This window comes from Electrophorus electricus, chromosome 8 (genome assembly GCF_041902795.1).
Source record: "Electrophorus electricus isolate QZ-2024a chromosome 8, ASM4190279v1, whole genome shotgun sequence".
In the NCBI taxonomy this organism is placed as follows: domain Eukaryota; kingdom Metazoa; phylum Chordata; class Actinopteri; order Gymnotiformes; family Gymnotidae; genus Electrophorus; species Electrophorus electricus.
In genome coordinates, this window is record NC_137504.1 from 6,953,911 (window position 1) to 6,981,111 (window position 27,201).

Here is a 27,201-nt window from a genome sequence, read left to right on the forward strand (position 1 = left end):
ACCCTTTGAGTACCTGCTTCTCTTTCAAAATCTTTTTCAATCATTTGAAAGTAGACTGCACCCAGTGAATAAATGAATTATTTCAAATTAATGTAGTAAATGGCAAATTTAACAAGTAAATAACTGGAATCTTAATTTTTTGGTGGACATCTGCACTCAGTTACTGTTATGGTAAATAATGCTAGTATATTTAACTATTTATCAATGTCTTTGAAGGTATTTTAAGACTCAGCAGTATGACACTGCCTTTGAATGACTAGATTTTGGTGTATGCCAAAGGAGAAGACTCAAAAAACGTACTTCCTTCCTGTGATTACAGTATACACTTAGAAGGTGAAAGGGTGTAGTACAGACCCACTGCAGGAGCACTTGCTCAGGGCTTTCCACTGGGAGGAAAGCACATATCTCTGTGTGCTAATAACATGTGCAGCGGGCTTGGTACACAGTCCTCCTCTTCCCCTTCTGCATCCTGGACTTCACTGCGCACATTGCGGTTTTGCTGACGACTGAAGTGACGGGCCTTTAGACTAAAATAAAGAAAGAATATGGTTAGGACAAAAGGGAGTCTGTGAACTCTTATCAAAACATATTGCTAATAGAGGAATTTTGCAGGCCTACCAATACACATGTCTCTCTTGCTTAGGCATGATGTGCCACAAGTTGGCCAGCTCTTTAGTAACCACAGTAGACGGCATGCCAGGATGAGTTCTGATCAGAGGTCAGGGATATGTTTGTGTTTCCATCCATTATTGTCTTACAAATCTCCTAAATCCTCCAAGACGCACTAAAGGAGACTACATTATAGGCAGTAAAGAAGATCTAGACTCACCTAAGATACAATCTCCTGTTCATGCGACAAAACATGATAAAACCATTCACACATTTCTTCTTCATGCCAGGGTTTGTTACTGCCTGGCCCTTTCTGGAGATTCTCTTGTGGTAAACTTTGTTTGTTTTCTTCATACGAATATGCTTCTTCGGCGTCCAGGTTACATCATCTGAACCTCTATCCTCTTCTTCACTCTAAGAAAAGACACAAGTCACATGGAGATAGTGCTGGCATAAAAACAAGCATTCGGTGATTTAAGTCCAAATAAATGTTTTTTTTTAAAATCATTTTTCAACTTTAAATGAATAGCGTGATGTGGTGGTTTCTCAACAAAGGTCATTAGCGAATGTAGCAAGCCTACACATTTATACTTATCAAATTCAGATTCTATGAATATGTTGACTGGAAACATATCTGCCCACCCACTCTCCCTGGTAAATTCGTGTAAAGGATAAAAGACAAGCCACATTTTGCAGGGTTAGAGATATCATTGGGGAGATACAGCCCTACATATCTGATCCTCAACAATGGCTACTGGCAGATGTGCCAGAATGGTAAGTTTAGTTGTCAACATTATTTATATATCCATATAGTAACTGTTAATTGTAAAAATCAATTGTCTATCTGTGTGTACTATTATACTTCAGATATATAATCCACCCATTTGCTTATTGTACCATTAGGCTCTAATATTTTATGATTTACATTATATTTTATATTTATAGTGGCAATTTAAAGTTTTTTAGTTAGCCATTCTTAATTGAATGCAGCAAACCTACACTGATAGTATGCACATTTTGACCAGATAGTGCACTCATATCATTTAAATTTACTCACCCAGTCACCTGGAGAATGGCATGACAAGCTGCATTCTTTAAGAACAACAGGTTTAGGAGTCACCCAAACATCTTCAAATAATGCTGTAATAGGAAAAAAATTAAAAGCAATAAAGATGACAGTCTTATTTATAATTTCTCTGTGTAAGCCATTTAGATAATAGATAAGACTTTGAAGCAGTATTTTCTACTATTCCTCTAATTCCCTGGATATTCATTTTCTGCCAATTGTATATATATTTTATATATAGACAAAGACAGCCTGGGCAGCTGGCGTGGAATGCACAGTTAAGACGTCTTACTCTGCAGCTCCTCTTGTCCCTCAGGCAATAGTGGGTGACTAAGGCCACGAGCTGGTGATGTGAGCAGAGAGGGACTGAGATGTAGGCTCTCCCCAGCTCCCAGCAGTGGGAAAAATGGCAGAACAGGTGTCTGTGGGAGTGTAGGACTAGTAGGCATCCTCTTTGTTGCCAAAGGTGAAAGGACTCCAAGCATATGGTCTTTCAGAAGAAAGGACCTGGGGACATAATAAAGACAAAAACACAGGCCCACGTACATATTGAGGTTGCTTCAGTAATACTGTTATTTGGCTAGCAGGTTTTACCACCAACAAGAAGACAGGGAAATGTAATATTGTGGCACTCTCACTTGAAATGCTGGTGTGGTCACCTCTAACCATCTGCTCAGATTTCTAATTTACTGGAGGGAGGATTGCAAATTTATTGCAATTTTTTTTTTCTTTATGCTGCAAATCTTCTACTTCTAAATTCAATTTCCTTTCATTATTTGTCTTGTAAATGTTTAACTCATTCACATATAAATGGGTACCAACCCTGAAGGTGGAGTGTCAAGGTCTTTTCTTCCTGGACTTCCATCCTCACTTCCTGTCCTATCATCACAAACAGAGCAGTGGCTTCCAAGACAAGGTGATTCCTGATCCACAGTGCTTCCTGCTTACAGACATGTAAGCACATGTCTCACAGATGTCTTATTCTACCACTTGCTCTATCTAATAAAAGCACTTCCTGTACTCTACCTGACTATGCACAGTGCTAAGCAGTATAGATAAAAATCAATATAACAATACTTTCTAATTATATTTGGGGATATTTGTTTGAATAATAAAGTTAATGAATCCATGCTTCCTGACTACAGATACTATATGCTACAAGAATACAACACAGAAAAAAACGATATAAATTGTTTTAATTGGACTGTTTTGTTCTTTTAAAATTGGTGCATCCTTGTGTAGGATGCTTACATAGTGCTGTAATTGTTAACCTGACAGAAACCAGATATTCATAAATTAAACTTCAAATTTTACATCCACATTTATTGTGTGCATATAGGAACAACTGAAGGTAGCAACCATACATAGCCTTGAACCCAACCACAAGACCAAAAAGTGAGTGTCCATCATGGTGCCCATAATAAGCATAAAAAAATAGAAATTAAAAATACACTTTAAAATTGTTCACTAAAATAATCCTTACATACAATCATCTACTTCTGCTTTTTAGTGCACTGGCAGCAGAGACAGCACTATTTTATAGACTAGAATAGGGATTCAACTATAACTTTTTTTGTGACTGAGGTTGACAAAAATAAAATCTAAAATCCTTCTGATATTATATTGCTATTTGCAAACTCAATACAGGTTTGGTGTAAGAAATTTCAATCTTATCTGTCAGGGTTATAAAAAACAAAACATTTAAAAAAATTAATCCACTATAGGTTCAGGAGCAAATTGTGGTTTTTTTTAGCCAGCAAAATTAAGCCATGGACCTAAATATAATGTATGGTACATACGTGATACCATTTAACCACACATCAGCAAATTAAGACGAAACTTATAAACTCCTTTACCTGTTCCAGAAGAGGACATGGTTGGCAATAGTGCATTAAGACTGTAGTTGGAATCAGAAGAACTTGGCACTGAGGTGTCAACATCAACCTGCCACGTGCTTTGTTCAGTCCCACATATAGCTGGATACTCTGCCTCTTTACTGACATTTCTATCAGGATCTTTTTCATGAAGGCTCAAATTTTTGTCATCAAATGGTTCTACAAAAATTTACATTAAAAAGTTAGCAGAAAAACAACACAGGTGCATCTCTTTCTATGCTAATGTACGCCACACAGTTTACTGTACTTTTCTTTGTACAGTATGTCTGTTCAGTTGCAAGGCTTGACCTGGATTCAGTGTGGTTTTCTTGCGTGAGCGGGAACAACTGTACTTGCGCTTTGCTTTCAGTAAGTGTGGGGGTGTGCTAGGCTCCGGCTCGTGCATGTCTTCACTCTCTGAGTCAGATTCTTCTCTCATTCAAACACACAAAAACTGGATGAATACATACATCAACTTACATACATTACCTTCCAAATTTGAAAAGGATGAGTTTTACATAATGAACATCACAGAAATTAACTGCACCTCTCTCATTGACTTCTGGGAGGCAGTGAGAAGGGAGGCTACTCTGTAAACTCTGTATATGACTCTGAAGAAAATCAAAGTATTGCAGCATGTGGATAAGTGTCTCCTTCTGTTGGGAAAGAAATATGGCCAACAATGACGATTTTACACTGCATAACTACGGATAACAGGGGTATCTCAGCAAAGCGCTGTTACCTTACTAAGACCTCGGCCACTGGCTGTCTCAGAAATGGGTAGCAAACAACCTATCTCTTTCAGGCTGTTGTTCCAGGTTGTGTTCCAGTCATAGCAATCTCTACAATGATTCAAAATCTTTATCAGTCATAATACTATAGTCCTTAAAAGTCACTCATCCAGGGTAAATTACTAAATTGTTCGTTACTTCATTACAACTGACTGTTGTAATTAATCACCTCTTCTTCCGAGTCTTGTCTTTCATTTTCACGGTAGCTGGGGCCATTGCTTTGGCGAGGGATGAAGCATCAAGGTGAGGTGTAACCTGCAGTAAAGACAAAGTGTTAACCAGCCAGCTAGTTAGCCAAGAATTTATTTTTTAGTCTCGACAACCAGTACTGGACATTTAGACTTAAATGACTACATCAGTGTACTAGCTATGTAACCTAGTTAGCTAGCTAGTTAGCTGTGCACTGTGTGGACTGAAAATCAAGATAGCCAACCCTAGATTAGGTTAGCTAGTTAGCTAAGTCAACTGACTGCTCCTAACATTTGGTTATGTAGCGAAGTGTTTTTAATCGTTATTAAAAGTGCTTCTCAAATTTTTTCATATTATTATTTCTTAGTAATTGACATACCTGTCCTTTATTACTTAAAATACTTTATTTACTCAAAACCGCCTTTGATAGATTATCAAGACAGTAACAGGGCAGCATTGCTCATTCAGCTGCCATTGGCTGAATATCGCCAAATAGCCAATCATTTTTTGCCGTGGAGCTGATTGGCTAATGAAAATCTCTGCGTTAGATTTCTAAGCTTAAATGTATTTTAGTTTCCAATGGGCACAGGTAACATTGTAAATGTTGCTTAACTGCACAGGCTGCGCGTTTCTTAATTAAAGCGTTATACGGCTGTAACGTCTTCCAATTTAACTTGACACGATATTTAATATTGTTCACATGGAGAACTTTTGTGTGCTCTGCTGGGCACTTACTGTATATAATACAAACTGTGACCCCATGGGGGTAGCTCTTGCCTCTAAACCGTACCATTTTAGGTTTATTATATAGAATCTGATGAATGCTTCATGCTTTAATGCTTAATACAGCGCTCTAGTTTAGTATCATACAAACATTTGAATAATAAAAAAAAAATGTTCCCTGGGTCTTTAAACCGTACAGGACTTTCAGTCATACCGTCTCCGAAGAGCTGCAATGGTGTGGTGTGCCAGACTACCTCTTGCCTGTAGGGACTAGGAACGCTGACACGTCGGACAGAACTGCTAATTAAAAAACAGTTCAATGAACAGTCATCTTGACTGACCGTGACGATTGTACTGCTCTCACCGAGCGACTGTATCAAGATTCAGCACTGATCGCTGTCCATTTGCGCAAGCTGGCTGATCACTGCGTGTCACTTGAGGGAGAATGCAGGTAACTGCAGCTGGTGTTAATACACAGCGTATTGATTTTTTTATAGCTATGCTTATACAGGAACGAATTCAGAGACTGCGAATGAAAAGGAGTATTTTTGCTATGTCCTGCGCATTTACTGCTACGTTTATTAATGTGTAGTCTCTCTGTCAAATTAACATATATGTTAATGAAGTTAATTCCGAGGCTCCGACGTTAAGTGCTACATTATTGTAGATTTTTGTTTAACGTAGCAGTTTTTCCACAGTAATCCGAAAATTCAAAGAGGAAGGCAGAGAGATTCATTTTAATGTATAGCACTACTGCTAATTGGACGTTAACGTTTGTGCCGTGGAGTTTGTTTAAACTTGGCGGTGTAAATCACGCCCCACATATTAAGCTATTTTACATGATTGTTTATCTCTTTTCCTAATGCTCGCAGATTCCACTACTTGCTGTACTCCTTGCAGTTTGAGATGAGTAGCATAAGGTATAAGACTGCTGCGTTTAAATTGAGCTGCTTTCATGGCCCATGCCACCAGCGGCGAATGTGCCGAGTGCGAATGTTTCTGCTGTGCTTGTGCATACTGCTGGGAATGGCTCTGACTCTGGGGTTAGTGTTATCTGCCAATGAAACAAATAGACAAGAAAATATTTCAGTCAGGGTTCCAGATCTTAACAACGATAAGGTGGGTGTCATGCATATGTCTGTCTTTAGTTGTTGACTAAATGGTAGATAATAAGATAATAAAGGTAATACGGCTGCACACATCGTATGGCATGATACCAAATTACTACCTATTACTTATGTGTACATAAAACATGTGCTTGTCTCCTGTGCAATTTAACAATTTTCCTCAGCTGACTCACAGGCCAAGTAAGCCTACTGCAGCCCAAGTGAAACGACTGGTCTCTCAGGTGAACTGGGGTAGACTATGGTATGCCCATCTCAAGCCATTACTTATAGAGCGAAATCCGGGTTCCCGTGGTAGCCTTGCTGTTCAAAGGGTAAGGTATCAAAGGGATTAGTTGACTGTAGCACTTTAAGCAAGTGAATTCTTTTGCATGAAATCATTTTTTAAAATAATTAAAATTTTATTTAATTTTTTAAAAAACATTTTCTAAATTATTCCTTTAATTATTTATTTCCCTCCTCATCTGCATTACAATACAGCATATTTCCTCACTCTTGGACTCTCTCTCTGCGGGATGGTCAGTGGAGATTGATTCCTTTAACTCTGAAACCCCTCGTGGTCCAATTAACTTCTCTAACATCCTGGCAGTGTTAGACCCCATGGCTCCACGCCGACTGCTGTTGGCTTGTCACTATGACACAAAGATAATAGGTCCCCTTGACCAGAAGCAGGTCTTTTTGGGGGCTACTGACTCAGCAGTTTCTTGTGCTATGATGCTGGAGCTCGTCACTGCACTAGACATACATCTGAAAAAGCTTAAACAGCAGGTGAGTTAATACACAGCATCCCTCCCTGTGCTGAATTCACTTATGCAGTGTTTTATTTTTTTTGTATTCTGCTGCACACATATAAACAGTGTAGGTGCACTGTAGGTGTTAATTCAATGCTGGTTATTTTTCTGTATAGAGGTGTGTGTAAATACAGATTGTAGATGAGTCTACAATCTTCTGAATCCAATGAAGATGTATGGCAATGTGTACCTTGAACTGTCAATGATGATAGTTACTACTTACCTGGAATTTCTAAGGAAGTATATCACATTAGAACTTAAGACAGAAAATCTGCATGCTTTATATATTATCCTCAGTACTTCACAGGTTGCTTTTTGAGGGTAAATAGGTGCTTCTGAGCCCTAAAAGTACATCTCTGTCAGAACTATGAATAGCCAGCTAGCCACAGTGCTCTAGTGTTACTGTTACTGGCACTGTTACTTAATCTGTAATGAAGACAAGTGCTTCTGCATTGTACCAATGTAATTTCTTTGCAAATCCACAATTTCAAACTTTGCCCTTTAATGGCATAAAACTTTGAGCATTTTACTTTACACCAGTTATGAAGGTAACCTATAAGGTGATAATGATCTGAAAAGTAGAATGCTTCACTGATTAGATAGATAGGATAAAAGCTAACAAACAAAAGCAAACAGTTTATTGTCAGCTAACAAACTCTGTGTTTGGTTTATACATTTACAGAAAAAGTCACAGCTTTGGTTTGTCTCTCGCCTTTATAAAGAGTGCTCAAGTGACACTACAGTTAGTCTTCTTTGATGGTGAAGAAGCATTTGAGGAGAGGTCCCCCACTGACTCGTTGTATGGTTCCCGCCATCTCGCTGACTACATGTCCCAAGTTCCACATCCTCCAGCCTCTGAACATACTACACTGCTGCATGCCATTGTAAGAGTGCTTGTGTGTGTGGTGCATACACACACACACACACACACACACACACACACACACACACACACACACACACACACACACACACACATATATGTACAAATATATATTTGTATATATATATCTATATATATCTATCTATCTATCTATATATATATATATCTATCTATATATATCTATCTATCTATATATATATATATATATATATATATATATATATATATATAATATTTGTATATGTGTGTGTATGTGTGTGTTTTTGAAAGATGTCCTTCATCAGCTGTGCAAGCAAACTGTTTCTGAAGTTCTAGGAGTTGAAACCAATTTATGTTTAAATCATAGTATTCATTCAATATGGTTCTAAAGTTCAGAGAGGATAGACCAATTTGTTCTTCAGTACTATAGCCTGCAATGCAACCTTTACATGTGCTACATGTAAACTATATATATATGAATATATATGAATTTTCCTTTGTCTTGTGTAGTTTTGATCAACTTTATGTAATAATGTCCTCTTATCATGTTGTTATTGGGATTGCCAGGATCTCTTTGTTCTATTGGATCTGATTGGTGCCCCAAGTCCTACATTTGTTAACCATTTTGAGAATACAGCTCGTTGGTTTGAACGTCTTATATCTGCAGGTAATGCATCAGTCTAAATCTAACTGGGGAGATTTAAATTTATTAGCATCTTAATTTATTCAATTTGTTCTTCACATTCAGAATGAATAATGGTATGACCATTTCTTGAATTAATTTGATCTGTAATAAGTCTCTTTGTAAAGAGGTGTAAAGCGGGGTCATATTTTAGCTTTTTGAATATGCTACTGTTGCTGTATTCAGTTAGTTACAATAATTTTAATTATTAAATAAATGATCATTTAGCATTTTATTCTGAGAATACTCTGTTCCTCTCTGGATGGGCCTGTCTTCAAGAAAAGAGACTCCATAACCTGGGCCTCCTCTCTTCCTACTCCACTGAGCAGACCTACTTCAAGAAGGACATAATCATGGCTCCAGTAGAAGATGACCATACACCTTTCCTTCAGAGGGGTAAGAAATGAGCTGACTGAATTAAGTTTAGACAACTTAATCTTAAACCATTAAACCTTTTGCCCAAGGACTTTGTCTTATTTTTCCAAAGAGCTAAATATTTCTCTTCGTCTCCCATTCTCTTTGGCTGTCTATTGCTAAATGTAGGAGTTCCAGTGCTACACATCATTGCTACACCCTTCCCTTCCTATTTGCATTCAGTGGAGGACACTGCAGACAAGGTTCACAGTGATACTGTGGAAAATCTCACCAAAGTTCTGGTGGTCTTTTTAGCAGAATATCTTGGACTGTAGGAGAATGTTATATCCCTCATTAAGACTATACCTCTGCCATCATAACATCCAGTACAAGTTGTCATAAAACAAGGATCTATAATGTATGAGATAATGTGTGAGCTGCTTTTCCAGGTTGAAACTTTTCCAGCAACAATCAAGAACTAATCAATCAGTCATATCCCAAATAATAATCATTAATAATTAATCATCTGGATTTCAGTCAATGCGCATCTACTAGTACCCTTGAATAATGTTTAATAATGTTGGTGAGATAGTGGCTTACTGGTTCATCCTAAAATGCCTCAATATTATTTTTCCTGTATGTCTGGTAGCATTTGATCCAGCTTTCCAGCTTATGGCCTGCTATTTCATTGGTCATTGAAATGCGGTTCACCATTGTTTCAAGTTGTTAGACATAATACATTACAAATCAATACTGACTCTTTGTGTTTGAAAATGATCAGGAAACCTATTCAATATGTTAGCCATACATTTTATAGATACCTCTGATTTGCATTGTCTTAATGTTCATTTGGCTTTAAATGGCAAGCATGTAATTAGCTAATGCCATTTTGTGTATTACATTATATTATATAGACATACGAGATGTGTGCAAAGCTAGAGTCAATGAATATAGTGAATTTAAAGAAAAAATGCTCAGTAAGCTACTATTTCACATGGCATGAGCTACAAATTGTAGGCCCTTGCTCCATACAGACAAATTGAAGAACTTGGTACCTGGAATACATTTGGTACAAAATTGTACCTGGAATATTTTCTTTAAAACTTGGTCAGGTTATTGTGCATGAGTTTATCTTCTCTTAGCTCTCCCAATGGATTATACGATAGGTCAACCAGTGCTTGTTTTAGGCATGAAAATTTGTAATTTTCCTTTGGAACATCCATTCTACATTATAAGCTCAACATGTATCTTTCAGTACTAGTATACAATTGTCCACATCACTGGTTTAACAGATCACCTTGTACCTCACTTAATGGCTAACCGCAAAAAGACAACACTCCAAATGCTAGTAAGATAGGAATTGCAATGGTCTGAAACACCAAAAAGAAAAATTACTTAAATTCTCAGTGGTCAGTATGTCCTTTCCTTTTAAATAGTAGGAAAGATGAATATCCTGCCTTCTGTGCACTTTGCCAGACTTAAAAACTGATACCAAGTTTGGTGATTAAAGCATTCATTTCTAGATGAAATTGGTTAATTCTGTTATCTAAATAAGACAGGTTATGGTTTTAATTTTGTGAGGTGTAGTGGCATATTCCTGTCCCCTGATTGTCCTCCTTTTGGTGGTGTGATGTTCTCCTTTTAGGGGTTATTAAAATGGCCACTCTATATATTGGGTGCCTTTATTACTGAATTTTGCTGTGAACAGGGCATTGTGCTAGTTGGTGAATTTGTGTGAAAGGTAATGTTGTTAAACAGCTATGCCAAGGCAGATGTTGGAACTATGATGTAGGCCAACATCAAAGAAACATTTGGAGGGGAGTAATGGATATTAGAGTGCAATAATAATCAAAATGTAGGGCATGCAACATAGACAACACTCAGTAAAGTCTTTTAACTCAATACTGTTGGTGAGTACTGAATGCACATGATAAAATGTAGTTAAATAATATACAATAACCTGCCTAAACCTATAACAATAATTGCATAAAATACTGTTGCTTTCCATTTTCATTGGCCTTTTGTTTTGAAATAGAGTAAATATTATCAGAGAAATTCCAGTACCTCCATTGTGCTGCAATGTCACATTTCTGTAGGCCACTATCTGCTGATTATCTCAAAGTCGTAGGCTATGCAATATAAAGTATAGACTACAGTTTGCATAGAATGCTGTAAATTATTTTTAAAATAAAAGAAAATGTCTTAGTTTTGCCTTTGTCTTTTTTAATATTTTGGAGGTATGGTAGGTCAATGTGCTTTGCACATGTTCTTGTCACCAATCTTACCAGCTATTCCACATGTTAAACTTGTACAATATTTAGCGATATCTATGAGTTGTATTTTTGCAGGTGCAGCAATTATAAAAAAGTATAAAATATTACATTTAGCTTGTGCTTTTATCTGAAGTGACTTACAATTATGACTGAGTACAACTTGAGCAATTAAGGGTTAAGGGCCTTGCTCAGGGGCCCAACAGTGACAACGGTGGGCTTGAATCAGCAACATTCCTATTACAAATCAATTACCTGAACCACTGAGCTACCACTGCCCTTATATAATAGAAAATTACTTTCAAGTTTTCCCTGATGTTACAAAGCTGATACAACTAATGGAATGTTTGCTGGATTAACTCTGCTAAAACAGACAAAGCCTAAAAACGTGCAAGGCTGTGCTGTTCCAGTGCTGGTGACGAAAACTCTTGGGTTGCACAAGGTTACACAACACTAGGACGGAATGTGTTCAGTCAATCACTAGAGGACGGTGTTGAGTAAGGAAAACTATAGTTCATGCCGAGTAAAACAAATAAGGTTAGGTTGAAAGGTGGTAGATCTCGTATGTTTGGAAGGTATAGCAAAAATGTTACTGTACATTAAATCTTGCCCTTATCGCCAGTGACGTTCTAAATAAATATCAACATCTCACTGACAACGGTAAAGTATATAAAGCTACTTTACTTACCTGAGCCTGGCTAGCTAAATAAGCCGTAGCATATAAAGCTAGTGTAAGCTAAGTAGCTAGCTAGATAACGTTTAGCTACCTATACAAAGAATTGAGTTTGAAAATTTGAGCACTATTAATTAGCAGTTAGGGTTATTTGATAAATAATTGCACGTTTTCTGCATCCATTTGCTGTTAAAATGTCGGGTCGTCAAGCATATTTTAAACGCTAGTTAGATGAATAGAGCTTCATATCTAGGTAAACCTTTTAGCTAAATGAATCAACAATGAGAAGTCAGAGAGGCTAGCGCTTGTGGGTTTATTTATTTAGCTAGCTAGCTAGCTAGTTAGTTAGCACCGTACCCTGCCACTTAAGTTAACCTTCCTTTCTGTAGGTTATCGTCGCCATGGTGCGTCACAGCACATTGCAGAAACAGGTGTTATCACTGTACCGTCAGTTCCTACGCGCTGGGCGAGATAAGCCGGGTTTTCTACCGAGGATACGTGAGGAATTCCGCTCAAACGCTGCCATAAAAAAGACAGATGTCATGTATATAGAATATGTTTATCGGCGTGCCCAAAGACAACTGGAACAATTAAAAGATGTAAATACGAAACAACTGGGATTCTTTTGCAAGCCTAAAGAGGACCGCTGATTGTTGCCCCTCAACGTTAAAATTTTTCTTGAATTGGGAAGCAAACGGACAAACTGTATTCTAGTAGTGCAGAGAACTTGTGTGTATATGGCAGGTATTAAAATGAATGATGGATAGATACCAGTAAACAGTTTAAAATAAAAGAAATAATAAATATTTAAACTTGTCTGTAGACTTTTTGCCACTGGCGTATTCTACTGCCAGGTATAAGGCTACTGCACTCGTATTTACATACAGAATTCATGCAAAGGAAACTATGCAATAGTGCATGCGATTATCACTGGAAAATTCTGAATCCCACGACAAGGGGGCTGAATAAAGGATTAACTGATTGTTTGTTTGCTGTTTACTAATTTTTTGTTAGCTAAGATATCAAGCTCCCAGGCCTCTGATAGAGGTCCTGAGCTTGAAGGAGGAGGATGACTAGGGAATTTATATATACATATATATGTTTGTGTGTGTGTGGTGAAGGTTAAAGGGAAAGTTCACCCAAGATCACATCTGATGTCTGTTAGATGTGTCGAACAGTTTTTGTATTAATATATGTAGTTGGATATTGTATTAATATGCTTTAGTTGTTTTTTTCTTCTTTTGCTTCTTCACTACCAACAACTGGCAAACTAAATTAGAATGCATGCATAAATGATTTATCAATGTTAATTCCTTCATTTTGGCATTGAATGGTGTTCGCTGACGATGGTGGGTGTTTTATTTTAAATCAAATAAATATGGTCAAATGTGAAGTAAAGCATGTATTCAAAAGCACCGATTTGGCATAACCACTAGGGGGCACTAATATTTACAAGCTATCTTATTTAACTCAAGCAAGCGGAAAGGCAGCGTATGTAAACAGGAAGTGAAAAGGTTTGGGTAAGTGCACGGTTATGGTGTTATGGCTGTCTTGAAAACAAAATACGATAATTTAATTATTTTACTGTCATAGTAAGATAAGACAAGAATATGTAATGTGTGCTTTAGTTGTTTATATATATATATATATATATATATATATATATATTTTTTTTTTTTTTCATACACACACTTATTTTTTTATTCCAAACAGAAAATATGGCGGATCTGAGGAGGGAAAACTCGAGCAGTGAGATGTCGGATGCTCAATTAATGCAGCAGGTTAGTCGACAAATATTACCGCTAGCTAGATGCTAGCTTGCAAAGTTAGTCGTAACGCTGTTAAGTCTGTTACACAAGGAATCACTGATATTTTCCACACATATGAGAAAAGATAAAGAAAGTTTTTCAGCCTGCTAATATTAACAATGTCATACAGGGTCCTACTAAACTTTTAGATCGCATCCTAATTGGTAATGTGCATTCTCAACGAAAGCATAAACATTACCAAATATTGCTGTTGCTATACATTAGTTGCATAAAACGCTGTAATTTTAGGTCTTTAGCTGTAAATGTATTTGTAAATTGCAGTTGGCTCTACTTGGCTGGCTTACGACTGACAGTGTAGCGTGCAAAGAATTCCTGACTGCTGTTACTGGCATACAAGTGGCACGAGAAGTACTCAATAGACTATCCGGGCAAGGAAAAGTGGATGCTTATAGGGTAAGGCATTATTGAATACTACTATAAATATTGTAGTTATTATTAATACTTATTACTATTATGTTGTTATTAATGCTAAGCAATAGCTCCTGAAGATCTCAAGCTGTAGAGGCAATAGCTTTAGCTAAATACAAATAGTTGATTATAAATGTTTGCTCATTTGTCCATGATAAGAGCACACTACCGCAGTGTTCACCTTTTGTCAGAGTATTTGACATTAATTGTGCCCATTAATTCATGCACATAAAGATTACCTTTATTGATGTATGTCCACAGAAAGAATGCATTCAAAATGTGGCTGACTTTGTGAGAAGAAATCCTAGGGCCTCTCAGCAGGAGCTGAACGCAGAAGTTGAGAAGAATGTGCATCTGTTTGCCTCCAGAGTGCAGGCCTTAGACCATACCACTCTCCTCTGAAAGTTACTTTCAGCTAGGACCTTAAATGCTGACCCGTTTCTAGTTTTTCCATCTAACATCTCCTTTTCTTTTTGGCTTTTTTTAATCATTATATGTGCTTATGTATTTCTTTAATATATAATGTAATTTCGAATTGTTTTTGTATTGTATGTCAATGTCCATCACCTTGTTTTTAAATTACACTTTGAACATTGGTTTAGTTAGATAAATTGTTGAGTGGAATAAACAGTTTTTGAGTCCTTTTAATGTTGTTTGCACTTGAAATTTACTTATATGTACTTATTGGCCCTTATCCAAAATTACTTCATTTTTATTAGACTTTGATTCTTTACAAAGAGTAATGCACTGTTTAGTGTTTATAGAATTTGTGTACACACAAGTCTTAAATAAAAAGGGGAGAAAAACATAGGAAGACTAGGAAGAGAACAAGAGAGAAGAAGATGCAGGAGATTATCATAAGCTTTGGTTCATCATTGTGTTCATTAAACAGCACCTGCAATGAATTCCATTATGCAGATTCACATCTCAGACCCCTTGATGACTTTAAAGACAGCATTGCTTGCTGTATTCAAGCCATTGATTAGTGACAGTACATTTAGAAATACATATGCAGCATAACAGTTGTACTAATGGATTATAGAGCATGTTAACTCTGAGAAATAGGGAAAAATAAGTTCATATAGCACAAGACATGATACTCTTTTGATATAGCATCTCGAATGCACCTGGGCACTTACATGCAATAGCCAGTACTCTAATGATTGGGGGACACTGTCTTGTGAGCTGCCCCCAAAGATGAAAGGAAATGTGTGACTGGTCAGAGAGAACAAAGCAGTGCAGTCTCATCTGGTCTACAATCTGAGCACAATAGAGGAAGAACAGCACTCTACTGCTATATGTTTGGGTGTATTTCAGCCAGGAAACATCAAACAAAGCAATGGTTTTATGTCAGGAACCAAGAATTAGAACAAAGCCTGATCTTGTACCCTCCTGCCCATGTATATAATGGCAATTAAGATAAAATCATGCAACAGTTTTTAGTCTCTAGTTGGATTTTGGTTAAAAAAAAAATTTGTCAGCAGATTTTGTAAAGCGAAATACATCAGAACTACGTAGATGACTTTTAAGTTCGGCCTTCCATGACACAGATAGTTTCAAATTAGCCAAAATACAATTAACAGCTAGTGGTTAAATATACCAAATGTGACATTTCTTAATTTCCTTTGTATTTCTGAGATTTCGTATTGACTTCGTCAGTATCGATTTCCTACATGTCAGCTGGATTGAAAACAACCCAAAAAAGTACAAAGTGTATAGTACGAAATTGTAAATAACGTTTATGTTCAAGTACTATCCACTGATAGAACCGAATTAATACATTTCCTCGTTTCTAGAACAAACAAACAAACAAACAAAAAAAGGCAGAAAGACACAAGACAGAAAAAATATTATACGTTAAAAGGCTGGATGCATTCCTAAAATGTTTGCAAATTGCAGCAATCAGTCACACAGTTGCCACCCATCCTCCGTGTTAATGTCTCTCCCTCTGGCTTGTGCTTGCGACTGCACTTGTGGTGTCCTCCACTTTAGTCGATTACTGGGAAGGTACAGAGCTATCACAATTCAAGAAGGCCGATATCGGACAGGAAAGATTTTAAAAGAAAACTGATGGATTAAACCCACCGATAGCACAGACCATAATCAATAGGACGACATTTACTGCGATAAGTCATCGTCGGACGTTAAAACAGATCCTCTAGGTAGGTTACGTTTTCTCTCTTTAATAAACAAAACGCTGACATACCACGGAAAGTTTTCTCGGGTTCCAGCAAAACTACCTGTGACTAATTGAATGGACAACTAAAAGTTATTCACTTCTAATACATTTTTGATTATTATAATCTATAACTATTCAAACTAATATGAACATTTGTATTATCGAATAAGTACATCGTACGTTATTACCCTAATTACTAGAATACCAAAATACTTAAGAGGTCTGACCATCTAGCATCATTAAAAAGCATTTGAAAGCAACGACCACATTCTCTCTCTCTCTCTCTCTCTCTCTCTCTCTCTCTCTCTCTCTCTCTCTCTCTCTCTCACACACACACACACACACACACACCACGATATATATATATATATATATATATATATATATATATATATATATATATATATATATATATATATATATATATATATATATATATATGTGTGTGTGTGTGTGTGTACTTTCAACAATGTTTTTTAAAATTATTTTTCTTAGGAATGCGTGAGCATGAGGTGGATCATTCATCAAGACCATTTTATCATTACCGACTCATTATGTGTAATGCTTCAAACTTGGACACTACCATGGGGAAAGTGCAATCTGGAACTGGCCTGTTACCTACTTCACAGAACAGCATATCCTAAAGCTCTAATCTCCACACTTTCTCATATTTTTTACATCCTTATTATTTTTAACATTCTGTTATCCTTGTGCTAAAAGAAAGTAATATGAATAAAACATTTTGGAGTTGTTAAAATGCAGAATGCATTAGTGGACAGACTTCCTGAGTCATCTCTTATTTGGCAAAATAGCTCTGTCCAGTGTATCTTAAGTCATCTATAATTGCATGCATGTAAGCTTCTTGCTTGTAGGTGAGCTTTTCATGGTGTTGCATGTGTGAGTGTTTATGTGTGTGCTCTTTGTGGCTGTGAATTTGTTCGTCCATGTCACTTCCTGCTGGTGTGTAAGCCATGCCTCGTAGACTGGACGTCAGCACCAGCTGTTGCTTCCCGCTGCACCTGAACGAGGACAATGCTCGCTTTGGCTTGCTGGCTGCATTCATTCTGCTCTACCTGTTATGTGGGGCACTGGTGTTCTCTGCCCTGGAGCACCCCTCCGAGCTGCGGGCACACCACTGCTGGGAAGAGCGGCTGGCCAACTTCACCCGGCAGCATGGGTTGAGTGTGGAAAGCCTGGAGGGTCTACTGAGGCACTACGAGGAGGCCTTTGTCACTGGCATTCGGGTGGATGCGCTAAGGCCCCGCTGGGACTTCTCTGGTGCTTTCTACTTTGTTGGAACAGTTGTTTCCACAATAGGTGAGTTTTGGAATTTTGGGGTTCATCCTCTTTGTTCTATGAGTTTTGCACCAAGAACTTTTAGTTTTACTATTCCTTTCTTTCAATTTTTTTTTCTGTTTTAGTTTTTAAGTAAATTACTGTGTTCCTTAAGGCCTAATGTGTTCTAAGGTAGATAAATACACTCATCATACACAAAACCTATCTCACCTCTGTATTCACTGGCCATTTTATTATGTAGCTACCTGTATTATAGATGACCAATTGCAGACTGTAGCACCTCTGTTACCATACAAAATTTGTTAGCTACCTTCTACCACACTAATCACTTCTCAGTTTCTGACACATGGCATTAACACTGACATGATTCTTTGTGTTGTACTGGTGAGGGTATCAGGTATAAGAGTACTGTGAGAATTTTTACCTGTGTCAGTGTCATTGCTGGGTTGAAAGTAGTTAAGTCAATAAATCCCACAGTTGCCACTGCCCTGTGGTCAGAAAAACCCTTTAAAAATAATCATCCAAGGTGACCATTACTAAAGCTGCAGGATTGCTAACACAAATTATATGTGGCATCAGAATCTCTGAGTATACACATTCAAGGTATTTCTAATAAATAAATAGGTTTTAATGGGTGGTTAGGGTAGGTTTAGGTTGGTTCTAGTTGTCATATGGGTTTAATTTCTGTTCTTTGCCACCTTGCATGCCTCCTGCTCTTAATGCTACTTCTCAACTAAACATGCTGTTGAAATAAAAAACAGATTTTCCTATCCATCACTTCTCTATAGGTTTTGGCATGACCACACCTGCCACAATTGGTGGCAAAATGTTTTTGATTTTCTATGGCCTCATTGGCTGTGCTGCAACCATCCTCTTCTTCAACCTCTTCCTGGAGCGCATCATCACCATGCTGGCATACATTATGCGCTGGTGCCACGAGCGACAGCTGCGGCGTGTGGGCGGGGCTGGTGAAGAGGCACACAGTGAGGACGACAGCTTGGAGGGGTGGAAGCCGTCCGTCTATTATGTGATGCTGATTCTGGGTGTGGCTGCACTGCTGATCGCCTGCTGCGCCTCGGCCCTTTACTCGTACATGGAGGACTGGGATTACTTCGACTCGCTCTACTTCTGTTTTGTGGCCTTCAGCACCATTGGCTTTGGGGACCTGGTGAGCAGCCAGCGTGCACGTTATGAGGCCATGGAGGTCTACCGCTTGGGCAACTGCCTCTTCATCCTCATGGGTGTCTGCTGCATCTATTCGCTCTTCAATGTTATCTCCATCATCATCAAGCAGACGCTGAACTGGATCCTGGCCAGGCTGGACTGTGGCCAGGTGCAGTGTCCCTGCCGTGGCCGCATCTATAGGAGACAGGGCCCCACCTGCTGCTGCCCCTGCCTGCCTGGCCAGAGGCCTGGCATGTTTCCCCCAGCTGGATGGCCACGCCAGAGGGCACCGAAGCGCAACACGGTGCACCCAGCCCCAGCTGCCGAGGCAGCAAGGAAGCAGCGTTTTAAGAATGCTTCAGTGGAAACAGTGTGTGATAGTGAGACTGAGGCTGGCCCGGGGCCAGATGGAGGTTATCTGACAGGGCGCAGACTGTCTGGAGAAATGATCTCTGTCAATGACTTTATGGCCAACAAGGTGTCTCTGGCAATTCTGCAGAAACAGCTCTCTGAGACTGCTCATGGAAACCCAAGACAGAGCCATGTTCGCCAGAATGGCTTCTCTGGGGGAGTGGGAGCCTTTGCGATCATGAATAACCGCCTACAAGAGACCAGTGTTGACAGGTAGTTTATTAATTAAAAAGTACACCAAGACCTTTGAGTTTACAAATGGCTAAAATTGTTTTGGGGCCTTGAAAATTTAAATAAGTTGCCACATCTGATTGGCAGCAGAAAGGAAGCAGAAAGGAAAGAAATCTCTATTTAAACCTGGACATTAATGTATAGAGATGTAGTCTGATTGTATGGTTTGACCACTAAATGTAAACATTTTGGGATTTGTAATCAAGAATATATCTAAAGAATGCAACTAATTGGGCTATATCTCCTAAACATTGCCAAACTGAAGTAGTTAATTCATAGAATCAGATTGAGGCAGGCAGTGTTAAATGAGCATGGTTCTGAGTTATGCTTGAATGGCTGTCCTCTGTAGAGGAGACCAGAGTCCAAGTTTCACATCTGCTCTGAGAGGAAATGTAACAGACTGAGGCTTTTCAATTGTATCAGCTCATATGAGAGTCACTTTGAAAAGCTGAAGTGATTGGCTTATGTGGTGAGCAATCAGTCTGGGCCTCAAGAGAGCTCCTTCAGGTACTCTTCAGGAAAACAGTCTGATTTACAAGAGCTGGCTAGCCGCTGCCCTGGTGCTCTCAGTGAAAGCACCACACATGAAAAAAATGCCAAGTATTGAGTCATTTAATGACTCTTTATACGAAATAATTTAACGGAAGCTGTCAGCAATAGTGTTCACCTAAAAACAATTTGACTGAAGTGAATACAATTTTTTTTGGATGTAGTTCTTAACCGCAGTGAATTTCTAACCACAATGACTGGGGATGATAGTGAATTACTTTTATTCTGCTAAGATGATGGAAACATGTATGGACCAAAGAGCTCTATATTCACATGTGATGGCTATTAAACAAAATATAAATAAAGATATGTATGTACTGTATCAGTAGATAGATGGTATAAACATGAATATATTGTAGATATTATGTAAATAACTAGATGCCTTACACTTTTGCTGAGTCCTTATTTTGATTTCCAGTATGTTACTTAATGGCTAGACTAAGCATACCATTTACTTGCAAAAAGGACTCTGCTAAAGCCACACAAAAAAACTCAACTATAAGCAATTAGCACTGTTATTTTGCATATTTCATTACTAGATTGTGAACGCTCACAGATTCCTTAGATTTGGTTAGCTCCAACGGTTGACGTTGACACCCTATCTCCTCTAACGTCATACTTACAGAAGGGTCGAGGTCCCGGTTCTCTGCCCAGTGTAGTGCTACTAAGCAGCTAGTGAGCATCTTACCCAAAGCAGTTGCTTACAAGGACATATTTCATGTTGCATTTTATATTTATGCGTTAACATTTTAGGAGACCCCTCCCCCGACTGTATTATCTAGTATGCTACACACTAGCTTGCAAAGCCTATCCATACTTCCTAGTGTGTTTTATTTATTGGTAGTTTTTTTTTTTTTAATTATTATTTCTTTATTAATTTATGAGGATCCCAAATGGAAGCTGGTCTTGCAGGGGTTATATAAAATACCAATAATACCAATAATCGAACCTGGCAATCATTTCCTTTTAATAAGTAAATAACAACACTGTCGAGATAAAACCTCTTAGTAATGATCAGAAAATAAACATGACATCGTGAAGATGGGCAATTAATTACGTGGGGGAGTCATTGGGGGTTGGGATAGTTGGGGGGCGGAGAATCAGTTTCTCAACGCTTGGCCAGGATCTTCATTTAATTTTGGAAAATAGATGTATTAAACTAAAAATAGCAAAGAAAACTCACCGTTCTATTTTCTTTTTCTACCTTAAACTGGACTGGCCAGTAAAACACACTAGCATTTCTGATACTGAGTGCTGATCATAGAACTGCATGTCCATGGTGCCGATTGGTTGGTGAACTGGAGAAACTACTTTAACTCCGTTCACACCCATTCATGTGGACTTTCTCGCACCTCTAGCGTATGACAAAATGACCTTACAGAGTGGCAATTATCTCGAGAAATTACGGTTGTACTGTATGAACCGTGCTATCACCTTTGAGCTGTAACAGGATGACGTTACCAGCTCATTGTTCGGGAGTGTAATCTGAGGAATTACACTCTGCTGCTCCCTTGAGGCCAACTGTTTATATAGCACACTACATGACTAATTCTTCTAATCCACTTCACTTGTAGACATTACACAAACAAGTCTTAAAATTTAGTTTTTACGGTTGGATGTTCTGCATTTGACTCAGTTGCTGCACACACTTATGTAAGTAAGTTTATTTATTACTGAATCTTAAACCTTTAAATAAACACAAATGGTATCAGTAAATAAGATGTGTAAAATATGCACAAAGATCATTTCACATAACATTATACAATAATGAATCAATTCACTGAATATACATCCTTCATAAATGTTAACACTGTTAATCTAATTTTAAAGAAGTTGGTAAGGCAGCACAATACAGATCATGCAAATAATAGATTACAGAAAAGGACAGTTGAAGAACTCGAACAATCCTAATATTTGTCCTTGTTATAGGTCTGTATGATCAGAAACCTCAAAGTGCTTGCTTACACAAATGGAAAAGATTGGAAAAATCATTTTGGCTTTCTTCTCATTTAGGTTTGGGAAATTAATTGTTAGAAAAGTCTAACTGCATTATGTTTCTAAAACTCAAGAGCTTTCAAGGGCTCATTAAAAGTTTTTACACATTACCTGAGTGTATACATATGAAATTGATTTAGCCAGGAAAAATGAGCAATATATCAGAACCTAAAGTATTGAAGGAAATGTAGCTAGTCATTATACAGTGTTTTTTTTTTAATCTCGAGAAATTGCAGAGCATTGCTTCTCTAGGCATTCTTAAAGTAACATTTGAGTATGTTGGCAGCTGCCAGACAATGCTTACTCATGCTGGCATGTTGATGTTAATAGAAAGATATCTCTCCATCTGAAAATGACACAGCATCTCAACGTGAATCCATTTCTAATAAAAGTTTAGACGATTAATTCTATGTAGAATCTGGAGAACCAAGTTCCTGAAAAATAATAATAATATTATGATTGATTTATATGACCAGAGACAAGAAAACACTGGGTGTTCAGTCTTGCTTAACCAATATTTTTTGCTATAACATGTTCAATGAGTGTTATATGATAATATATAAAATATCTTAGAAATATTTTGGAATTTGAAAGACAGAGAGAGAAGGTTACCTGGGATAACCTAGCTTTCCGGGCTTCCTTTTGCTGATAGTAAGATGAAATGATGCAGTTTCGTCTGCAGAATGCAAAGTGTTACAGATAGGCTAGGTATCTAACAAATAATATCAAACATATCAATGTGTTATTATATGTTCTGTTTTCAGTGTTTGCTTGTTTGATTCATTGAGCTTTATTAAGCTTTATCTTTGTTCCCAGGCAAGCTGCATTAAGCAGTGAACTTACTCTGCAAGTAGCTGGATCTACATGCATAAAGTTGAATGCATACAAATTTCCAAATTTCCATCCTGGTCTTTTGCTACAGGCTCTAGTGCCTTTAAAATAATAAATGCATATGCAGAGATGTTTGAAAACATGAAGCAAATTCCTTTTGTTCTGTTGTGCACTGTGATGTTGGGGTAATGTTTGGGAGCATGCTGTTTTATTGAGAAGAGGGACTCACGACCTCGAAAAGCTGCTGTATTCATGGGGGAGTTGGACATCTCTCAGAAGTGTTCCTGCTCCATGTTTTCTCATGTATTTCTCAAATTACATTTGGAGTCTCCCTCTTTCTTTCTTTCTTTCTTTCTTTCTTTCTTTCTTTCTTTCTTTCTTTCTTTCTTTCTTTCTGTCTCTCTCTCTGCTTAAATTTTGTAAGGCACATTTATACATCCTTCAGCTCCATACCTTATGCAACGATTTAGATGCCGGCACAATACATAGGGGTGGGAAGCTGACTTACTTGCTTTGAAGCCCGCCCCCTGGTGGTAGTCCAGGTATCACTGTTGATGCCAGCACAGTAAGGACTGACAAGAGATCAGGCTCATCTCCTCTCCCACTCAGTTCCTCAAATATTTCTGTCCAGGAAGTATTCATGCAAGAGTTAGTTTTCAGGAATGAAGCAATACTACAATAAAATATGTGTTTAAATGTCAGCAACATAATTATCAGAAATCTATTTTTGTTTCGGATTCTATTTGACATTGATAGCAGATATCCAGGTAAAAAAGAGCCAGAATTAGGGAATACAATCTGAGCAAAGAAAGCGCCTGAATATGATTATAAGTACTTTATTACACACCAGCAACTTTAGACTCCAACAAGTCCTCTAATTCTGCTTCGTGGTGCAGTGCCTCATGTGACAGCTGGGGGGCACCAGGGAAGCACACTAGAATAATGCTGATATTGTCAAGGCTTCCCTGTGAAGAAACAAAAGAGGTGGGATAACATCACATAGTGACAGAAGTGCAAGGCATTTTACCCTTCCTTAGTGTGTGCCTGTACCTCAGTCTGATTTGACCTATGAATGATGTGGTGTTATTTATTAAGCTGTTCATGTCTCAGTGGTAATAATGTCAGAATTCCTATTACACATACATATGACTAGCAACTTGGACATAGACTGACTCCACAATTGTTTGATACATGGGGTGAAAAAGCCAAGGAATGTGTTTTGTGGAATTAGTATTTCTTAGTATTAGTATATATATATATATATATATATATATATATATATATATATATATATATATATATATATATATATATATATATATATATATATATATATAGTATGTCACCAAGACAACCCATTGCAAGAGTTGTCATCTTATGGACAACAGCTTAGTTATATTATAGTTGCGTCATAAGCAGTGTTATTTTTGAACACTGCAGACAGTGTTGTAATAGTTGTATCCTGTCACTTGGCAAGAAGGATGCTTGTAGGTTACCACCTGTGTAATATTTTCTTAGACTGTGACTCACATGTAGGTGTTGCGCCAAGATGATGAGATTTACTGCTGTCCATGTGGCCTGACACTATACTAAGTTAAATGTCCTAATCTCCTCATCCTGGGGCTAAAATTAGCTCCCCATATGCAGCTTAGTGGTTGAATGCTGTATTGTTTAAACCTGTGGCAGTGATATGACAAAATGAGATTAGAAATGAGGATAGACAGTGATATTTTCAGGTCAATGTACATCTCTCTCCTATAGCATCTTATAGGCAGGCTGTTAGCCTTCTCTTGCATAACTTCCCAGCTGAAACCATCCTAAGACATCATAGACAAAGTCTGGTGCCCAGTAGTTGAGAAGGAGCATGTGTGAATGTATGTGTGTCAGTGTTTGTGCATGAGTGTCTTCAGAAACCTGTCATGTTCTAAATACAGTCTTGCCAACAAACAATGAACCATGGTGTTGCTGGTGGATCTCGAGGTTTCTAAATGCATCCATTAGCAATATCCCACAAGTGCCAGTGTGTGCCAGTCCTTGAGTGTGAAACAGAAGCCTTGTGGGAGTCATACATTATTTAGAGAGAGACATCATTAACAAGTCTTTAATACAGATTTAAATGGCTAAGAGTTTTTTGTTGAGTAACAGCCTTTCAACAGTCTGCGATGCCACATGCAAAGTAGCTGTGGTCTTACCTTATAGAGGCAGAGTTCGATGACCTGCGAACATACATCTCGGAGGTCCGTGCACACTTGCAGTCGGTTTCGCACGAATGCACACAACTCGTCATTGCTGACAGTGTCCCACACACCATCGCAGGCCAGTACGATGAACTCATCGACTGGGGAGCGCCCCACGGCCGAGATCTCTGGCTCAGGTGAGACCATCTGCTCAGAGGCAGGCCGCCACTCAGCCGCCTTGTAGCTAAAGTCGCCCAGAGCCCGGGAGACGGCCAGCGAGCCATTGACACGCTGCAGGGTCACAGAGCCACCGGCGCCCTCGATTCGCTCCCTCTCACCAGGGCTGAAAGGCTTGTGGTCCTCGGTGGAGAAGGCCACACCACCTGCCCGGCACAGGATGGCCCGCGAGTCACCACAGTTGGCAAAGTAGATGTGGCGCGGGGTGATGAGCGTGGAGACCACAGTGGTACCACCACGCTCCCAGCCCTCGCGACAGGCCATGGCATGCAGGTGTTTGTCCATGAGGAAGAAGCCCTCCCGTATACCCTCAGTGACCTGCTCCATGTCCTCCTCTGCCCGGACCTTACCTAGAAGAGACGACTCACATAAGGGCTGTAACTGGTGTCCTATGTATGCCCCAGAGTACTGCAATAAAATGTCACTTCTTAATCAAAATATGCCTTGTTTACATTATGTTCAGACAGCAGATAATAAATATATATTAATGTATGAATAATTATTATGGATGCAGGACAAACATTAGAAATCTGCAGTACAGCAAATTATTTAGGTTAGGAGAACAATCAGAAGAGTAGATTAGATTCTAGTGCTGGTGTGCCAAACATGCTCAGGGATTTTAGAAAGCTCCTTATCCTTGCAGGTTACCAGAAAAATTTCCCTCTTAGGTATATCTGCTCTACTGTAACTATATTTTATGTTCTTCGGTGTGCAAAAGTCATCAAAAATTTTAGGTCAGATGTTTTCCATTTTCTCATGCAAATAAATAGAAATGAGCGACCTGCAGAAGGAACATGGAGAGCTGCATGGCCACAAAAGAGCTCCTGACCCACCTGTGCCCAGTATGTGATCCAATAGGTTCCGCGAGCATTGCTGGGCCACTGTGCTGCCAGCATGGCCATCGTACACGGCAAAGAAACCCCAGTGGGCCAGCTCTCCGCCCAGCTGTGGAAAGCAGTTGTGGAAGTCCTCCATGTGGGCCCTCCAGCCCTGCATGCTGGCCAGGGCGTAAGTCAGGCCCCAGGAGGAGCTACCCTCCTCCGTGTACTTGTCCAGCACGGGCCGCTCCAGGTATGGGCTGGGTATGACCCCCTCCTCCTCGCCCACCTCCTCCCCCTCGGCCAGTTCACTTGCGCCTCCCCCGCGTCCGCCTTTGAAAAAGGAGGTGACCCGCTTCTCTGTCTCTTTCACCAGCTGCCGAACAAAAGCAGGCATTTCCACACTCCCCTTCCTAGAGGTTCGCATGCTGTCTTTTATCTCTACTCCCTCGTCTGAAGCCGCGTTCTCCGACTGTGTGGCCTAGCCTCAGCTCCCGCACTAAATGCTGCTGTTTGCCTGGCTTTTTCCTTGGCTGTGTGCAGCCCTGCTGCCAAGGGCCTTCAGAGCATGATGGCCTCAGGGGCTGATCTTAGTCGTCTGAGCATCAGCAAAAAATCAAAAATCAAATTACTTAATCTACCCATTGCTGGGTGGGTTTTTGGAAGTCTAAGATATCTGCATTCTTCCCTGTGGTGTCTGAATGGCTCTAGTGCTGTTTTCTTCCTGCTCTGTGTCTCAGTGCTACTCCTTCTCTTCCAGCTGTCTCTCTGAGCCTGTTATTTTCCTGTCATCCTTCTGATTGGCTGAGCTATTTCCGTGCTCCAGTCTCCTCTCAGCATACTCCTCCTTCCTTCTTGTTTTACATACGCATGCACAATCCTTCACACAGACTCATTCTCTCTCTTTCTCTCTCCCTCTCTTTCATTCTCTCATATTCTCTGTTTCACGTTGCTCGTCCTTTTGAACTCTCTCCATTATTGTGAACATTGATGACTTTGGATAACCAAGAATCCGTCATTACAGACCAGTAACATGTCACAATTTTGTAAAAGAGATAAATGTAGATG

The 27,201-nt window shown here is 38.8% G+C and overlaps 5 protein-coding genes across 8 annotated transcripts; 3 read left to right on the forward strand and 2 right to left on the reverse strand.

Moving 5' to 3' along the window:
- Positions 1 to 152: 152 nt before the first annotated feature.
- On the reverse strand, positions 153 to 4,571 carry meiosin (meiosis initiator). Its single transcript, XM_081718989.1, has 9 exons — positions 4,097 to 4,571; positions 3,830 to 3,978; positions 3,532 to 3,619; positions 2,498 to 2,615; positions 1,968 to 2,182; positions 1,667 to 1,749; positions 830 to 1,023; positions 619 to 708; positions 153 to 527 (listed from the first exon to the last, which is right to left on the reverse strand). The coding sequence occupies exons 1-9, from the start codon at positions 4,185 to 4,187 to the stop codon at positions 374 to 376; spliced, it is 1,182 nt and encodes a 393-aa protein (XP_081575115.1). The 5' UTR covers positions 4,188 to 4,571; the 3' UTR covers positions 153 to 373.
- Positions 4,572 to 5,418: 847 nt separating this feature from the next.
- qpctlb (glutaminyl-peptide cyclotransferase-like b) lies at positions 5,419 to 11,270 on the forward strand. Of its 3 annotated transcripts, XM_027003940.3 has the most exons (8): positions 5,419 to 5,703; positions 6,125 to 6,371; positions 6,544 to 6,690; positions 6,857 to 7,144; positions 7,890 to 8,051; positions 8,597 to 8,696; positions 8,991 to 9,107; positions 9,255 to 11,270. In XM_027003940.3, the coding sequence occupies exons 2-8, from the start codon at positions 6,159 to 6,161 to the stop codon at positions 9,398 to 9,400; spliced, it is 1,173 nt and encodes a 390-aa protein (XP_026859741.1). In that variant the 5' UTR covers positions 5,419 to 5,703; positions 6,125 to 6,158; the 3' UTR covers positions 9,401 to 11,270. The 3 variants fall into 3 exon arrangements, with proteins under 3 accessions (XP_026859741.1, XP_081576187.1, XP_026859749.1); XM_081720061.1 differs by having other exon boundaries at positions 5,419 to 6,371; XM_027003948.3 differs by lacking the exon at positions 6,125 to 6,371 and having other exon boundaries at positions 5,425 to 5,703.
- A 572-nt stretch (positions 11,271 to 11,842) lies between these two features.
- On the forward strand, positions 11,843 to 14,893 carry LOC113573493 (uncharacterized). 2 transcript variants are annotated; one of them, XM_081720232.1, is made up of 4 exons: positions 11,843 to 11,995; positions 13,722 to 13,789; positions 14,099 to 14,230; positions 14,507 to 14,893. In XM_081720232.1, the coding sequence occupies exons 2-4, from the start codon at positions 13,727 to 13,729 to the stop codon at positions 14,645 to 14,647; spliced, it is 336 nt and encodes a 111-aa protein (XP_081576358.1). In that variant the 5' UTR covers positions 11,843 to 11,995; positions 13,722 to 13,726; the 3' UTR covers positions 14,648 to 14,893. The 2 variants fall into 2 exon arrangements, with proteins under 2 accessions (XP_081576358.1, XP_026859594.2); XM_027003793.3 differs by lacking the exon at positions 11,843 to 11,995 and adding an exon at positions 13,386 to 13,528.
- Positions 14,894 to 17,395: 2,502 nt separating this feature from the next.
- kcnk12l (potassium channel, subfamily K, member 12 like) lies at positions 17,396 to 19,512 on the forward strand. Its single transcript, XM_027006023.2, has 2 exons — positions 17,396 to 17,741; positions 18,509 to 19,512. Exons 1-2 carry the CDS (start codon positions 17,396 to 17,398, stop codon positions 19,510 to 19,512), a joined length of 1,350 nt encoding a protein of 449 aa, XP_026861824.2.
- A 2,212-nt stretch (positions 19,513 to 21,724) lies between these two features.
- ppm1nb (protein phosphatase, Mg2+/Mn2+ dependent, 1Nb (putative)) lies at positions 21,725 to 26,911 on the reverse strand. Its single transcript, XM_027004805.3, has 6 exons — positions 26,149 to 26,911; positions 25,094 to 25,665; positions 23,749 to 23,866; positions 23,410 to 23,524; positions 22,683 to 22,746; positions 21,725 to 22,504 (listed from the first exon to the last, which is right to left on the reverse strand). The coding sequence occupies exons 1-6, from the start codon at positions 26,558 to 26,560 to the stop codon at positions 22,478 to 22,480; spliced, it is 1,308 nt and encodes a 435-aa protein (XP_026860606.2). The 5' UTR covers positions 26,561 to 26,911; the 3' UTR covers positions 21,725 to 22,477.
- Between the last annotated feature and the right edge of the window lie 290 nt (positions 26,912 to 27,201).

Excerpts from the sequence above, each read along its gene's own strand:
- meiosin (XM_081718989.1), bottom strand. The coding sequence starts at position 4,187 with ATGCTGCAATACTTTGATTTTCTTCAGAGTCATATACAGAGTTTACAG. Across the intron at positions 2,616-3,531 it reads CATGTCCTCTTCTGGAACAG|GAAGCACTGTGGATCAGGAA; the intron begins GTAAAGGAGTTT and ends GTCTGTAAGCAG. Across the intron at positions 1,024-1,666 it reads GCCATTCTCCAGGTGACTGG|AGTGAAGAAGAGGATAGAGG; the intron begins GTGAGTAAATTT and ends GTCTTTTCTTAG.
- qpctlb (XM_081720061.1), top strand. The coding sequence starts at position 6,159 with ATGAGTAGCATAAGGTATAAGACTGCTGCGTTTAAATTGAGCTGCTTT. Across the intron at positions 6,691-6,856 it reads GTAGCCTTGCTGTTCAAAGG|CATATTTCCTCACTCTTGGA; the intron begins GTAAGGTATCAA and ends ATTACAATACAG. Across the intron at positions 8,052-8,596 it reads CTACACTGCTGCATGCCATT|GATCTCTTTGTTCTATTGGA; the intron begins GTAAGAGTGCTT and ends TGGGATTGCCAG.
- LOC113573493 (XM_081720232.1), top strand. The coding sequence starts at position 13,727 with ATGGCGGATCTGAGGAGGGAAAACTCGAGCAGTGAGATGTCGGATGCT. Across the intron at positions 13,790-14,098 it reads ATGCTCAATTAATGCAGCAG|TTGGCTCTACTTGGCTGGCT; the intron begins GTTAGTCGACAA and ends TGTAAATTGCAG. Across the intron at positions 14,231-14,506 it reads GAAAAGTGGATGCTTATAGG|AAAGAATGCATTCAAAATGT; the intron begins GTAAGGCATTAT and ends GTATGTCCACAG.
- kcnk12l (XM_027006023.2), top strand. The coding sequence starts at position 17,396 with ATGCCTCGTAGACTGGACGTCAGCACCAGCTGTTGCTTCCCGCTGCAC. Across the intron at positions 17,742-18,508 it reads AACAGTTGTTTCCACAATAG|GTTTTGGCATGACCACACCT; the intron begins GTGAGTTTTGGA and ends ACTTCTCTATAG.
- ppm1nb (XM_027004805.3), bottom strand. The coding sequence starts at position 26,560 with ATGCGAACCTCTAGGAAGGGGAGTGTGGAAATGCCTGCTTTTGTTCGG. Across the intron at positions 23,867-25,093 it reads TCGAACTCTGCCTCTATAAG|GGAAGCCTTGACAATATCAG; the intron begins GTAAGACCACAG and ends GTTTCTTCACAG. Across the intron at positions 22,747-23,409 it reads GGGGGCGGGCTTCAAAGCAA|ACGAAACTGCATCATTTCAT; the intron begins GTAAGTCAGCTT and ends TGCATTCTGCAG.